Genomic DNA, 16,864 nt, shown 5'->3' with positions numbered 1-16,864 from the left:
GACAAACCCAAGCGTTCTAGCTACAGAATAGAGCAGTATAGGCAGACCACCTCTTCCATCTGCAAAATACCAGCCCATGAGAAAACAGCCTCCCACTATACTCAGAAGGGGCACTAAAAGCAAAGACTATATAAAACTTACCCTCTAGCAAATCAGAAGCTGATCCTAAACAGTACTCCATAACCAACTGCAAGAAAAAAACCATGCTTTTAAATAATAGGGTAGACACTCCCCCACAGTTACTACTGGAATGGCTGAGAAACAGTAGAAGCAAATAAAACCCTAAGTTGCATGAAATGCAATAAGCAATGAACAAAATAAAATGCTCCGAACATTCCAGCAATGTCAAGACATCTTTCATTGCTGTAGAGAAGGTTTAGGCACTAGGAAGTTTGTAGGGAGATATTAGAGGATGTTCCACAATAATTGTTTAATCTGCACAAACACAGGCCTGCCTCAGAAAAGCAGGACTTTGTTCCAATGTCCTGAACATCTATTTCCTTTAAATTACCTGGAAGCTGCTCCAGATGACAGGGACTACAGGCAGCACGGGATGAATACTGCTGCATGTAAGGACACTGCGTGTACTGAGTATTTGATTGCTGTACCATACATTTTCTGCTCATGAAGACCTCTCAATGCCACATCACTCACTCACCCATGCTGTATGCTCTTTCAGGTAACAGCCCTTATACTCTATTGTGTTGGGGTGCTTCAGCTGTTGTAGAAACTTGACTTCTTTGATGATATCCTGCCATTTCTAACAAAAAAAGTGAAAAGATACAAATGTATTTCTCTGCTTAATCCCCTACATACTGTCATACACCACACACTGTAGTACAGTCTGAAAAGCAACCATAAAACTATTTTACAATGTGAAGAGTCATAATTGCAAAAGCACAACTGTACACAGCTGAAGCTGTCTGGATCTCTACTGCATTAACATCCCCCCAGACATATTTAAATAGCTTAAGGATTGCAATTTTTTTCCTCATTGTATCTGCAACATATTTTACTTAAAGCATTGCTACTGTTTTTCTTATTGAACTGTCCAGTGGTCTCAAACTTAGTAACAAGCCCACATGCCTCAGAACAGACACCACCACCTACAGTGCGTGCCACGGGTGGTAGGAGTTAGCTGCTCACTTCCTTCTGTAATGCAGCACACGGCAGCTGACCTTTGGAAGATCTCAGCACATGTGGGAGACCAACACGTAAGCAAGGAAAAATGAGCTTAAAGCACCCCCGTTTGCTGCTAACACACACATTCTTTACTGCTCATCAACCCACCAATCTGAGTGAACAGTCAATCCAAGTACAGAGCGTCACAACACAATGAAATAAGAGGGGCAACTAACAAGCAACAATTGAAGTGAGACTGGTATTTTGAACAGAAGGTGTAGGTAACTTTAGATTATAGATCCTGAAAAGTGTTTCAAGTCAGCTACACATTTCAGCTGACACCTCCAAGGGCTGAGGTTACAGCTCCAGTCGCCGGCGTGCTCTTAATGCGGTTATTACTGAAATAACCACTCTACAAGCATTCTGAATTGCCATGCACTGCCTTAAATCGAACTATTTGTCAAAATTTGCATAAATTCATTTGCCCTCCACAAACCTGCATGCTTCCTATGGAAGTGAGCAACAACTACAGCATTAAAAAGCCGGTTTGCTAGCATCAAATGAAATACGCAGCTAATTTCACTGTTCAGATTTACATTATGGCTGCAACAGCTTCTGCATACAGAATTGGCTTCATTCATCTTACCTCATTCGTTTGTTTTCCACTATAGGACATTTTCTTGACTGCCACCACCTCATTAGTGTGGGAATTTGTAGCCTGGAGTAGGGAGAAACAAATAGATTGAGAACAGTTTCATTTTTTTTCCCCTCCCCACAGAATGAGCTGTGCCTTTGGCAAATGCAGGTTTTTCTCCTGTATTGCACCCCAGCAAGCTCCTACACTTCAGAGACATCTTCCCTGTGATAAGATTTACCATAAAACCATTACGACACTTTTTCCTGACTTTATCTGTCCATACCCACTGTTCCTCCCCCAGCCCTTACTGCACCTGCTACTTCTCCACTGATACGTAAACCAAGGTCCAGCATCGCACCTACTCACAACATGCAAAATACACTTTTATTGGAACTGCAGTAAAAACAGTTTTAGATTTGTTTCTTTGGAAGAACGTTTTCCAAAGAAATAAACAAATAATTATCTATATAAATTATAAATCTATAATTTCATCTAACAACCCCACACAACATTGATATTCTCAAACAGCTGTTTCAAATTCCAGTTTCAAGAAGATGCTTCATTCTGGAATTTATCTCAATTTTAAAAAGCAACTTTCCTTTCTCTGCACCAGCTCTCATTTGTCCAAGGAATTTTACTAAGTCAGTAAAATTCTAATTTTCTGCAGCCTGTATGATACAGGGATGGTGACCAGAGGCTGAAAACTCAGCTTTGTAAAGAGCTGCACTTGCCTGGATTGGCACTGTCCTCATTTCTGCACATTAAGGACAGAAAACTTGAAGGTTTTAGTCTTAAAAGAGTTATTGAAATCCCAGCACTGCCAACCATTTACCATTTTTAGGACAAAAAAAAAAAAGAGACAGTTAAAAGCTTAGAATACAACAGAAGCTAAATGTGGTAAATCCTTCTTTCAACTGCTTGAGAGGATGAATGCTATACTTTCAAGTAATGTATTAATGAAAGACATTTCATGACGCATACAGTGACTTAAAAGAAAAACGGTGTTGGGTGAACCAATAGAGCACAGGAATTACTGAAGGGAGCTGACACACTTAGACTCTTCACAGCACACACTCCTCCCCCAATGAGTTAGAGAAAGCTGGAATCAAATCACTTTTGGTCAAGGCAAAACCCTTCCTAAACACTCATAATCAGCACATAAAAGATCAAGAGTATTTTACTCAAATTGATGAGTTAATGCTGGTGTTCTAAACAGACTTCTGAGTATTTCTGTTATGTTAATTCCAAGTATCGTCACACGAATGTGGTATCTCTCATTTCAGCTGTTATTCTTTGCCGAATGGTGCACTGCCACGTTCTCACAGTTGTGGGTGAAGTTCTTGCTGTACCAAATGCTTGGGATCCTCCTGGCTGAAATAACTTATGGGGCCCTACAAGCACACTTCACAAATATCCACTTGCTGAAGTGGTTTTGGCCATACTTGTAGATCTTCACTAAAAAACTTGGCAGAAAACAAGCACAATTCGGTTGCAAAAGCTTCCTTTATGCTGCCCTCATCTGCTTTATCACTTTTCCAGATTTCCAACATGGATATAAGTAGGTTATTTTTGATGAAAACCATTCTTCTGAATTTAAGTGTGGTATCAAGTCAAGTCAACATCAACTTTAAAACCTTGTGTGGTTTTTCTTAGCCTTGTGATATATAAAGTATCATTTCTTTCAAGCAAGAAAAGAAATTCCAAATTATCTTGCCAAACCTTGGCAATAATATACTGGAAAACAAAACAGCTTGCAAAAATTAGGCTTACATCAAGTTTGTAATCATAAATTACTAAAAGAATAGTGATATTAATCCACCATAACAGTGAGAAGACACAGATCGATGTATTTGCTGTTTGTAACAGTGTCAGTGCCAATTTAAGTAAGAGTCAAAGAGATGCAGCACCTGCATAACAGTCCATGCCCTACCCCTTTTTATGTACCTGAAGTCTCTTCCCCATTCTTTTGGAATATTTAGAAAGCCCTGTTCTTCAAAGTTTTTTTGACCAATTCTTTTCGATATCAGGCACGTCAGGATCCCTGGAGTCTTGCCATGACAATCCAGTATCTTATTCTTGGCCCCTGCCTTACTCCAAGATGCATAAGAATCAAGATGTAAGACAGGCTACAAAAGCTTTTAAAACAGAGGGAAAAAAACCCAAAGATGGACAGCATGCCCTGCATGGCAGGGAAAGGCTGTAGCTAGCACGACCCTTACATGGCAGGGTATAGCTAGAGGCCTTCCTCAGGAAAACAACGGATCCTGGGCTATTATGCATGAAATCTGCAAACAGGTGAGCTCCTGCCTGCGACTTAGGTATGCAGCAGGACAAAGCAAAGACTCTGAAGAACAATGTACTGGATGCCTAGTGCTTCATGCAACAGGAAGGAAAGCTGAGGTTTTAAACAGTGGCAAAGAAGTGTGGATGTGTGTCAGAGAAGTGGTAACGCATCCAGTTACTATATTACTACAGTAATATTACTGCAGGCATGACTGCAATCACCATCAAGCTTGGAGGATGCAGTTGCTGCTAGGATATTGCAAGAAGCTGCTGTGTGGCTAAACTCTCCAATGTCTGTGAAGTGCAGACCAGTTAAAGAAAGCATCCAGGGAAAGGAGGAAGAGAAGCACTGGGGAATCACAAGTCTTTTACCCAACTGTAGTGACATCTCAGTTGTAAGCCTGCTTGGAAGATTAGATCTCTAATGCTCCTCACCCTCTTTCCCTGGAAGTACGAGGAACTTCTGAACACCAGAGCTGAATGATAAAGGTGGCACCTTCACTATTTCATCTTTGTCCTAAAGCATACAATGCACCCTTTTCCTTTGGTTTGAAATACGCTGGACAGAACCTCCCTACTCCCATCCAAAAACACACTTGCTCTTCTTAGGGAGTGGATCAACGCATATTTTAAGTTTTACAGCCTCATTCTCTTACACATGTAGCACATTTAACATTATACTTCCATTGACCTGTCACTTACCCCAGCATCTACAAGTGCCTGTCGCACTGCTGACAATGCCCATGGCAGAAACTCCCCTGTATCGTTACTACCATGTTATTCATTGAGGAATTATATTGTTATCCCTCAAAACATACACACGCTGCTTATCTGACGCAAAGTATCAGGCTCCTCTCCTGTTCTAATAACAGCTCCACCAGCGCCACCATCGCTATACACAACTATAGACAGTGAACTGGAGCGCTTGCAAGTGATTCACACTAGTTTCTGCCAGGTTCCGGGGTTACAAGCATAAGGGTACTTATCTAAATACTTTTATGTCTGATATTCAGAAATCTCAGTTCTAGTCAGCTTGATCTTCTGGAGTGGCAGGCCATGCTACCAAGCAGCTTAAATTTGTCTTTCACTGACTTTTTTTAAAGGGGATTCTATTTTAGTTTCACTGATAGCAACTGGACTATAATTATTTCCAAATCCAGTATTTTGGATTTGGCTTTGTTTGATACAAATTGTAAAAGCACTATTCTTCTCACTTTCCAGATTAAATCCCCTTGATTGGATTGATTAATGCAACACATCCTTCCTGCTTGAATTCCCACTCCTCTTAAGACTTTTCTCTTTGCTTTTGCCATGTAAGCATTTGCTATTAAGTTATGAGATGAACATGGGAATGAGAGGGTGGCAAAACAAAATGGTATTTCAAAGATATCTTACTCCTAAATTGTCAGAGCAGCAGAGAAATCATTCAAAAGCCTGAATGCTATTTGATGTGTCTTCCACGGTATCTTTACCCAAGCAGCCACAATACCAACTGATTAACAAAGTAGCTTTTAATTCCAAACGCATTTTGAATCATTAATTCACTCGATCTATTAATTTGCAATGATTTACAAGCATATGAGCACCAAGTAGAGTATCTTGAAATTCCAGTTTGGTAAATATATTTCCAACTGTTTAAATTCAACTTTCAGCATCAGACAGCACAAGATACCATATACTTAACCTGAATGGTTGGGTGCACTATTAAGACTATAGTCAGCTACTACTATAAATGGAGCTGTACCAGTAAAAAGCCCAGAAGTGCTCTGGGAACACTTATTTTTGAGAAGTATTATGAGAAATCTGATTGACACAAAGCACTAAGGGCTCAAAGAACAATCACTTTTACAAACGCTGAAAATCTCTAAAACATCACTTAAAAATGGTTCTGTTTTCCAAAGAGGTAAAGAACTATACTATAGTTCTTTATATACTATATAATGCTAGTATATACTATATAAAATACTATACTTACAAAGTAAACTGCTCCAAAACTGCCATGTCCGATTTCATGTAAACCCACAAATATTTCTTCGGGATCATCTTTGTAGAACAGGTCAGCTATTTCTGGGTCCTTTGGCACCCCTTTGCGCATGTTGAACAATATTACGAACTAGTTCGCACTTTCAACTCCCGATCAGTTTCTTCCTTCATCGACAAAGTAGTCTGTAGACAGCATTCAGCACCTGGTGAAAAAGTTCATCTTTAATCTGTTTCCTTTACACATGTTTCTGTTCTCACTCCTCAGACAGCAACATAAGAGGAAATACTTTCAGGAGCAATAGACTTCACTATTGTTTCCTTCAGCTAATTCTTTTTAATTATTAGTCCAATTCAGATATAGAGATTAAAATGCATTCAGAGTACAACAGCTCTTTATCTCAGGCAGGAAACAAATGCTACAGTTACACTAAAGTCCACTCGAAGACAAGAGTCCTGTTGCTATGCAAAACTTCCCGTGATACGGGTTTGTTATTCTTCATGCTGGTCTCCTAATGTGTCAGTTTTTAGACTATCACCATTGTTCCTCCTACTTTTCTCTGCTGTTTGTTTGCTTTGTTTCTCTACTCCCACTTGCCAGCTGGTGCTAGTAGAAGTTAGCTTCTATTCCACAGAAACACTTCACAATCATATGATCTTTTTCTTATTATTCATTTATTCAGTGCTATAAGACAGCTAGTGCTACTGGGTTGTGAGGGCTCCCAGGTCACAGAATTGCTTTTGAAAAATCCTAGACTCCATATGTAAGGCAGATCTTTACCTTCTTAACATCTTTCTTTAGCATAAGCATATAACTAGACAGCACAGAATTGAGATGCACTGAAATGAGGAATTTAAATACTCATCACAAAAGTTTATTGGGGCGGGGGGTGGTGAAGAAAACACCAAAACATCAGAATGTTTCACATTCCCTGTCAAAACATCCTGAAAAATCTGCATTGGTTCATTAGACACTGGTGTGTAAAGCAACAACAGATGCCTCTACCTCACTGCTTTTGCCTTCTGAAACCCAGCAGATTATCTGCAGGTGAGTCATCTGGAGTAGTTTCTAAAAACAGTCTGGAGCACATCTCAGAACTACTTCCACATACGTAGTTCAGCACCTCATTTCTTGAGACCACATCTTCTCCGTGCGTAAGAGACTTCTGAAAACATATGCTAAATGTTCAGCTTACCTCATGATATAAACCAGCGTAACATGAGACCAGCTGAAATGTAGAAATCTGATAAAATTCAATCTAAAACAAACATAAAAGGCTTTAGAAGAGTTCAGACTGCAAGTGCCATCCAGATGGAACGATGGAAGCAGAGCATGGTTTTGGTCTCAGGCTAAGACAGTCTCCTTGGCTCAGGATGACAAGTAATGGAGCAACAAGCACAACAAAATGTAGTTCATTAGAGGTGCACAAAGTACTCTGCTGGAGCGTACCTGGGTAACTGTGGCACAAAGCATGCTCTGTGGCTCAGATTCCTTTCAGCAGCATCGTCCTGTGCTCTCGTCCCCCCAGAGTCTACGTGCTCTCTTATTCTGCAAAGGAAAACAAATACCAGTATTTACATCTTATTCTTATACACAAAAATACTACACCTAGGAAAGATCACCGAGTATCATGGCATCACTGGAAAGCACAATTAAAAGGAGTCCTGGCTCTAAATGCTAATGGTGTCTCTTTAGGTGAAGATATTAACTTCCTCTGTTCTACAGCCCTGGGGCTTGTTATATATCATTATAAGATAGGAAACCAGGAAGAGAGGTTAGATGCCAAGTCCTTTGACTTTTTATAAAGACTCTTAAGCTTGCTGGGGCATAGGAGGAGCATGGAAGTTTGCTCTCAGACTACACTTTTTAGGTTGCCTATAAAAAGAATAAAGCTCACAAAGCTGAGTCTACTATTTAGCTCAGTATGTTGTACCTGATGACATACAAGACTTCAGAGAAAGTCCCAGGCATTAGGACATAGTCAAACATTGTTGGATTCCACTGGGGAGAGAATGAACAATGAAAAGATGAAAAAGAAGGGGATTGGTTAGGACCATCAGCTGAAATCAGGTCTAAATTGCTCACAGTTAAGGATTCAAGTGCTTGCAATCACTCTTTCCTACCGATTCAGCAACACCCACAAACAGCCACAGCCATCCTCTCAGTGGAGTCAGACACTGAGAGCTAGAAGTTACCTTGCCCTCATAGAAAAAGTTACTGTGTAGCTACAACTACAGGAAAAACACTTCACAGCTAAAGCAAACTGCAACAGTTACATAGCCAAAATCTGAATTAATATGCACCTGAATTAATGGCAAACAAGCTAACTCACCTTCTCATTTGTTAGGAAAAAAAAAAATATGAGCAGAAGTCTTCCTGCTAGTAGCTAACATAGCCAAAAAATGATATATTTTTTGTCTACTGTTCTCAACACAGGGCAATACTACTGAGCCATTAAGAAGCTATTTAAAGAGTTCCAGAAAAAGTATCTGCAATGTTTAGGAGAAAAAAAAAATAAAAATACCAAGAACAAACTGACAACAAAAGTCAGATGAATGAAATCATTATTCATTCTCAGCTGATTGGCCTCACCCAAAGGTGCTATATTTACTACATGCCTGCAGACAGGGGCAAAGAATGCAGTATTTCAGGTCTGGCATTCTTCAGCCAAGTGAAAAATCCATTTGGCTTTAGAACAACAAAAACAAACTGAGGAAGAAAACAAATTATCCATCTCTAGTCAAATGAACTTCTCTGCCATAAACAAAATCCACACAGCTCGAATATTCAAGGATAAATTAGTATTTAAAATGGAAAACTAAAGGTCAATACTTGAAGTTAAGCCCTGAGTAATGTCATTCTCCAACTGGGACAGACACATATAGTGAGCCCGCACAATAAGTAAATCTTCTCGGCAGGACTGTTATTCTCCAGTAATGATTATCAGAGAAACTCAGGGTGGAAAGTGTATCAAGAGTAACCTGAGTCCTGCCGATCTGAACACAACCACCAGCCGCTCCATGTGATCCCACAGGGCCTGCAGCACCTCTCGGTACAGACACAGAACCCTTCGCACGAGCACTTCACAGCGCTAGCTATGCGATTCAGGCTCGGGACAGCGTAGGACTAAAGAGATGCAAATCCCACCACTTCGAGGAAAGCTGGCAAGGTCACAAATTCTTAATATTACAACTCTCTTCTAGACACATGAAGACTGAAATAACGATGGTTTAAACAATGGCAGAGCATTTTGGGAGTCAAATGTCATTAGTAGAAAAACTCCAGTTCAAGGTGTAGTCAATGTAAGCAAGTTCTTTCAGTTACCAAACTAATGAATTGACACATCAAGAAACAATTTCTGCCAGAAGCCTGATTTTTACCCTTCATCCTTTCGAAGCACACCTAAAGCAGCATTTGAGACACAGCATGTTCCGAACACCTCAAATGAAAACAGCATTAATCATACTGGCGGTGACTTATGGAAGTAACAAGTGACTCAAGATTTTCAGAGCTCATGAGATCAGTATTTTGTTCAGATAAGGCCATTTGGAAATGCCTCAAACTGCCTACCTAGAAATTAAAACTCTCAAAAAACAGTTCCTAGTGAAAAATCCCTGCCTTGGAGGAAAAACTGTTTGTGCCCCATTTCTGAAATACCATAAGGGGCTAGAAAGATGCCATCTTATGTTAGTGTTTCAAGGATTCTCTACTACTCGATTATGTTAAATGGCACGATAACCTGGTGTTTTTAGTGGCTGAAGCAAGACAAAAGCTGGTCTCATCACAGTTTCGCCAGAAAATGATGGTGGAGTGTACGGGAAGAGCCAAGCCAGGAAGCAGATAGCAGCTTGCTACTGTCTATGAACGAGGAATGACAAACTAGTGGTGCATCCTGCAGACTACTCATAGACTGGACCCTGGATAACGCTGTAACAAGTCTCACTACTATAGCAAACGAGTTGGGTTTTTTTCCCCAACAGTTTAAAGAAAAGCGAAATTTCCTCAATCATAAGCAACCCTCTTATTTAAAAAGCACGACTTACTGCTTTTGCTACCTACGTTTGCCCAAAAATTCTCTTGCTATCAATTATCAATTTCAGACAACACCAAGTTGGGTGGGAGTGTTGATCTGCTTGAGGGTAGGAAGGCTCTACAGAGGGACCTAGACAGGATCGACGGGCCATGGTCAACTGTATGAGGTTTAACAAGGCCAAGTGCCGGGTCCTGCCCTTGGGTCACACCAACCCCAGGCAACGCCCCAGGCCTGGGGCAGAGGGGCTGGGAAGTGCCCAGCGGAGAAGGCCCTGGGGGTGCTGGCTGACAGCCGGCTGGGCATGAGCCAGCAGTGCCCGGGTGGCCAAGGAGGCCACCAGCCCCCGGGCTTGTGTCAGCACTGGTGTGGCCAGCAGGAGCCGGGCAGGGATGGGGCCCCTGTGCTCGGCCCTGGGGAGGCCCCACCTCGAGTGCTGGGCTCAGGTTTGGGCCCCTCGGGACAAGAAGGGCCTTGAGGGGCTGGAGCGTGTCCAGAGAAGGGCAGCGGGGCTGGGGCAGGGTCTGGAGCACAAGTGTGCTGGGGGGCGGCTGAGGGGGCTGGGGGAGCTTAGCCTGGAGAAGAGGGGGCTGAGGGGAGACCTTATGGCTCCCTACAACTGCCTGAGAGGGGCTGGAGTGAGAGGCGAGTTGGTCTCTTCTCCCAGGTCACTAGCAATAGAACAAGAGGAAATGGCCTCAAGCTGCATCAGGGGAGGTTTAGGTGGGATATTGGGAACAATGTCTTTACTGCCAGAGTGGTCAGACCTCGGACCAGGCTGCCCAGAGAGGTGGGGGAGTCACCACCCCTGGAGGTATTTAAAAGATGTGTCGACGTGGCAATTCAGGGCATGGTTTAGGAGACATGGTAGTGTTGGGTTGGTGGTTGGACTTGATGATCTTAGAGGTCTTTTCCAACCTTAATGATTCTATGAGTCTATGAATTATGGCCTCCAGGTGCTGTTTCAATGGAAAAAGTCCTTAACCTGAATATAAATGAAGCAATAAAACATAACTGGGAGTGCCTTTAAGAACAGCTAAACTACCCACATTTCCAAATATTCCATGGATCTAAAATTACATCCATGTACAAGATGGTAATACTCATGCACTCAATCTCTTAACTGCTAACAAGTTGTCTTCACATAGCATGGCATCAGAAGTTAATATATCAACTTCTTTCTCTGTCAAGTTCACTAACCAACCAGCAACCTGCCCAGCATCCTTAGCTCACAGCACATCCAATACACGCAGCAGTTTCCACACCCTACAATCACCTCATTTTCAACACTCCAATGAAATGCAAGTGTGTGGCTTGTAAAACACAGTTTGAATTGTGCCTCACAATACTACAGGTCCCTTTCAAATGTGTACAGAAACACAGAAAATTAATTTTAGTTCCTAACTACACCATGGTACTTCCCAAAACAAGGACAAAGTTTTCCACTTCAAGCAGAAAAACAAACGACAGGAAACAGGGCGGAACAGCAGCAGATTCCACTCATAGGAGGAGCAACGTGACATGGCTCATGCATTCATTTTTAGATGAATATTTTGGGGGGAATAATTTTACATCAGAATTCTTTTTCCAAGAATGACAAATGCAGAGTCCCCTTTCTTCATTTCAGTCTCTACAACAACTCCAAAAATCTAGAAGACAACATTAAGAAGGAAATTCTCAGATAAATTCAGCTGATAAAAACTGGCCTGAATAAGAGCTCAGTGTAGGCACATGCTCAAGTTCCACTGCAGTCCTCACACATAAACTTATATTGCTCTGCTTGATTCATTTTGGGTTGGGTTTTTTTTGTTTGTTTTTAAGAATTAGGAGCCTTTTTCTTCCCTTTAATTGCTACATATGGCTAGCTAGCAAGGCCATAAACACTTCATCCAGCGCTTTTGCAGCTAATATCCTCACATGCAGACCATGGTCTAGGATGAACAGTCCATCACTGCAGAGAAGCAGGTACTTTGGCTTTTTGAGAAAGACTCTTAAACCTCCATATTTTAAGCTTTTCCATGCCATTTCTCTGACTGTTAAGAATTACTTTTCCAGCTAACATTATGTAACTGAAAGCAACTGTCATGGTTTAATCCCCGCTGACAACCAAGCCCCCCCAGCCACAAATTTGCTCCCCCGGGCAGGGATGGGGGAAAGAATCAGTAGGGTAAAAGTGAGAAAACTCACAGGTTGAGATAAAGATGGTTTAACAGGTAAAGCAAAAGCTGTGTGCACGAGCAAAGCAACACCAGGAATTCATTCACCACTCCCCATGGGCAGGCAGGAGCTCAGCCATCTCCAGGAAAGCAGGGCTTCATCCCATGTAATGGTGACTTGGGAAGACAAATGCCATCACTCCCAACGTCACCCCCTTCCTTCTTCTTCCCCCAGCTCTATGCGCTGAGCAAAACGCCATAAGGTGTGGGACATCCCTGGGGTCAGTTGGGGTCAGCTGTCCCGGCTGGGTCCCCTCCCAACCCCTTGTGCACCCCCAGCCCACTCGCTGGTGGGGCGTTACGAGAACCAGAAAAAGCCTTGGCTCTGTGTAAGCCCTGCTCAGCAGGAAGGAAAACATCCCTGGGTTGTCAACACTGTTTCCAGCACAAATCCAAAACACAGCCCCATATGAGCCACTATGGAGAAAATTAACTCTACCCCAGCCAAAACCAGCACAGGAACATATGAACATATGTGTTTTTTCCTAGTGTATTAGCACTTAGTTTATTTTAATTCTTCAACCAGTCAGATACGTATATCTGGTACATAAATTCAGGCTACTTACAAGTTTGCTGACAGCATATAGAAAAAGCAACCATACTATAGCCTTTGCTTAAATTAATCACTGATTCCAAGACACTCAGAAAAGATTTTGCGTTGGTCTACAAGCAGCAAGTCCTGTCATGTCCTTTCTGCAAATTTCTAAGAGGCAAAATGATCCAAATTGTATGTAACAGAAATGGAAGGTACCCAGTGACCTTCAGTAGCAAAGAAAAATATTTTGGCGCATTGGAAAATGCTCCGCAGATATCAGGACAGCGCGCCCTGAGGGCATGTGGCAGGCGACCCGCTTAATGAATCAGGACACAGTCTGGTAGAAAGCTGGATAACATAACCAGAACATAAGCACAAAATGTGCCTAGTCATATAGTCAGCAGCTGAGACTCATAACGCTAGTTCCTCAAACATGACCTTTTTTGCTCTGCTTTTCAAAGAAATAACTTCCCAGAACATTCAAGTCAACTATGCACACCATTTTTATTAACATTTGCATAATATTTGGATGCAATCACAGCTCTTCCTTAACTACAACTTCTAAAAGGAACTACAAGGATTCTTCTTTGCCAAGTATTCAGCTCAGCAATCTGCTTCAAATATCGTCCTGACACATACATACCTTCATTCAGCATCCTCCAGTGCTCACACATGCATCAGGTCATTTATAGTTACCAAGATTACTCATGCTTATAAAAACCCCTGAATCAGAACTTTACTGACTAATGTGTGATCACTGTACAGAGTGCCCCTGGGATATGAAATTAAACTAATAATTTGCAGGTTTTATAGTAGATACGTACTTTCATTGAAGCAGCTTTCTTCCCTGATTAGGAGCAATAGTTTCAAAGGAAAACATTGTTCCATTTGCAACTCCCTATAAGTAGTATTTATTTCTCAAGAATAAGACAATAAACTTATTACAAAAAATAAAAACTATAAAACCAGTGGGCTTAAAGTCAAGAAACAAACAATTAGTTCTAGTCCCAGGGAATGTTTCAACAAGTATGAAATCAAGCAACATGCCAGCCTTCCAAAGGAAACAGTACCAGTCACGCTCACTGGAAATCCTCCTGACAAAGACATATCAGCTACTGCAGGGAGTTTTGGGACATAAGACATGGCAGAATGCAAATGCATAAGAAAACTTCTATAGATTGTCCTCCCTCTTGCTCTCCAGAGAGACCTTACGGCTGATACATGAAGTATCAGCAATTGTAGAATGATGATTAGGCACTGAAGTGAGGAACTAGTAGCACCTATGACACTGATCTATCTTGACCTGCAGCCAGAGAGCCAAAAAGAGAGTCAAAAATCCTCCTCAAAAAAAAAAAATTATGATTTTGTCTATGAACTTACTATGGAAAAGCATGATATACAAGGTAAACATGACACGGAGCCTCTATTTTTCCTAAAAGTAACGTTACTCAGAATTGTGCTGTGGAAATACCCTGGGAGCTAAACACAACACAGAGGAATTCAGTGGTCAGTGGACAAACGCACACAGCGGTGTGCACCATGAACACTTGCAACCACTGATACCCCAAATTCTGACACCGTGTTAATGTCCCAGCAAGCATAGCCATCCTTTCTGGGCATAAGCAGTATCACAGGTTAGCAGAAACCAGAGGTAACAGTTATTCTGAAGGCAACACCCCCTTCCAAAGTGCCACCTTCTCTCTGCGCCTGATCTAATGCTAATGCTCACAACTCAACGAACGCTTCCATAAAGACGAGCACTATTGGTCCTTCTGCAATTTGCTTCATGAAGCTCTCTGCAAGGGATTTTAAAACCTCTGAAATAATGAACTAATGCTTCATTTTAGTTTTGTTGCTTTTTACATTTTCATCCCGTGGCTGAAATAGGCATACACCTAACATACTTCCAATACATTTAGGTCAATACATAGTCCTTAATCTCACACCTAGTTTTGAGCACTGTGTAGTCCTTCTGAAGTAATAAATCCAGTTTAAGGAGGGTATCTGTAATTTTTCTCTATAGTAACCACTCTTTCGTACCCAAAAACTTCTATGAAAGCAGGTAAAGAAATCTGACAACCAAGGTGGTCTTTCCAGCTAACGTGTTCCTGTAGACCATTTTGTGACAATGGAGCCTTTTTTCCCCCTGGATGCACAACACAGACCGCTTATTTACTAAGGCCTTTACACAACTCTAGTATTTTCATTACCTATGAAACAGAAATATTTACACCACTATCTGCTCTGTTCACTGGATGGGAAGAATAGAAACAGGAGGGAATGTGGTGTCAGACAGCATTCCAGCTCAAAATTCTGGTGCCTCTTTTTAAACAGGTTCCCCAACAAAGTGTCAAAGCTACCTCCAGGAACAGCCCTGCTTTGCTATTGTCCGTTAAGCAAAAGTTGAGGATTTTGTTTGTGGATTTTTTTTCTCTTCAAGGAACCTAGGAACATCTGTAGCAACAAAGTTAGTAAGTATCACACAGCCTTTCCCTAGTACCCACTTAGCTGAAAATTCAGCATATGACTTTAAAATACACACACTTTTGACTATCCTGCTGCAGATGTTTTAGCGTTTTGAAAATTTTGCAGCCATCTTAAAACAAAACAAAAAACCACCAAACAAACCACATGATGTTTTAATGACAAAATTGTAAGGAAGCTATGAATGAGTTAAACTCAGGTGATTAGCCCAATAGGGAGAGTCATCAAAAGTAGCAAACCAGCTGGCACCTCCCAAATCCTGTCCGCAAGTGGCATTTTAAGAAGGAACTGAAATAAAACGTATGACGGCATTTCTTAGTACTCAGACACTTGTCTCTTACAGGCAAGAAGCAATCCCTTTACCTTCTCTCTGCTTTGCTAAGTATGTATAATTATAGTAACCCAGGATCATGGGTAGAATATAAACCCCCTCCAAAACCCAATGAAAAGCCTGGGCTTTATTTAAAAAGTCAAACAGCATTGTTCTTCACAGTAATGAAAAAACAAAACTCCAGAGCAAGAGACACTGGGTGATGCTTCCCAATAATTTCCCAGTTAAATTTAAAACAATTTAATAAAAATATGTTTTGTTTAAGGGTAATGCACACTATTACATTTCTTGGACCAGAACCTGTATTTTATCATGAAATCTGGAGTGCATTATTAGGGTTCTGCAGGTTTATTTTACAAGTTTAAAAACTTTGAGTCATGAAATAAGCTTGGCGTAGTTAAAAAAAGGATAGAAAAAGACTTCTTGCTCTGAACAACAATATTTCATAGGATTTCATCACAGCACCCTTGAAATAATTCAGTAGTACATCTGGAAGAGAGGAAAGATACATGAATCATTTTAAATCTTAATGTACCCAAATGGCATCATACAGAGAAATATAAATTTCATGAGATCTCATCAAAATATCTAAAACATAAGGGTCATGTAATTGAAGAAATTGCCTCCCTATTTTCATCAGTTTTCTTCTGTAGCATACCAGGCTCTTCATCATGTCGCTTAAAAGACAGTGAACTCTAGATAATTATAAATTCATGAGTATTATGCTCTGTGCTAATCAGAGGCAAAAATACATCATCAAATTGTTTATGAAAGCCTGAAGAGACACCAGCACACTCAGAGTTTCCTACCTATTAATGTAATGGCTTCCAAAGGGCTGTATATATTTTGTGGTTTAAAGCTATTTTTAGATATTTGTAAATAGTTTATATTTTGACCATCATACAATCAAACAAAAAAAAGACAGCAACCAGATAAATCTATTCCCACAACCCTCCAGAGTGCCCAGGATGATGCTGGAGTGAGAGCTGACCTACTCCTGCTCACCTGCAGTACAGTTCAAAACTGTAGTATCAACACCTCTGATGCTGAAGCAACCACAGTAGCCACCAGATCTACCTGCCGCCAGATCATTTAAACAGTCAACGTGTAATGAGGCTGCGAGCATGTCCCCATCTGCATTTCAAGATCAGTTTTTCAGAAATGTAGGAAGTGACTGTTATAAACACGCTGAACACTAAAACATTCTATGAGTTTTAAAATTAGTTCTCATATTGTTAGCTTAGG

General features: G+C 41.0%; 1 protein-coding gene across 6 annotated transcripts in view; it reads right to left on the bottom strand.

The window, feature by feature from the left end:
- The window catches only part of TAOK3 (TAO kinase 3), a 95,319-nt gene that overhangs the window by 46,102 nt on the left and 32,353 nt on the right, over positions 1-16,864 (bottom strand). For all 6 annotated transcript variants that reach the window (XM_064466691.1, XM_064466697.1, XM_064466692.1 and 3 more), the window contains 5 exons: positions 7,473-7,571; positions 6,018-6,228; positions 1,769-1,840; positions 659-760; positions 142-187 (listed from right to left, as the gene is read on the bottom strand). In XM_064466691.1, the coding sequence (XP_064322761.1) occupies positions 142-187; positions 659-760; positions 1,769-1,840; positions 6,018-6,137 (340 nt within the window). In that variant the 5' untranslated portion in view covers positions 6,138-6,228; positions 7,473-7,571. The remainder of the gene's footprint in view (positions 1-141; positions 188-658; positions 761-1,768; positions 1,841-6,017; positions 6,229-7,472; positions 7,572-16,864) is intronic.

Source organism: Phalacrocorax carbo, chromosome 15, assembly GCF_963921805.1.
Source record: "Phalacrocorax carbo chromosome 15, bPhaCar2.1, whole genome shotgun sequence".
Classification (NCBI taxonomy): domain Eukaryota; kingdom Metazoa; phylum Chordata; class Aves; order Suliformes; family Phalacrocoracidae; genus Phalacrocorax; species Phalacrocorax carbo.
This window is presented reverse-complemented; position numbering and strand designations above follow the sequence as displayed.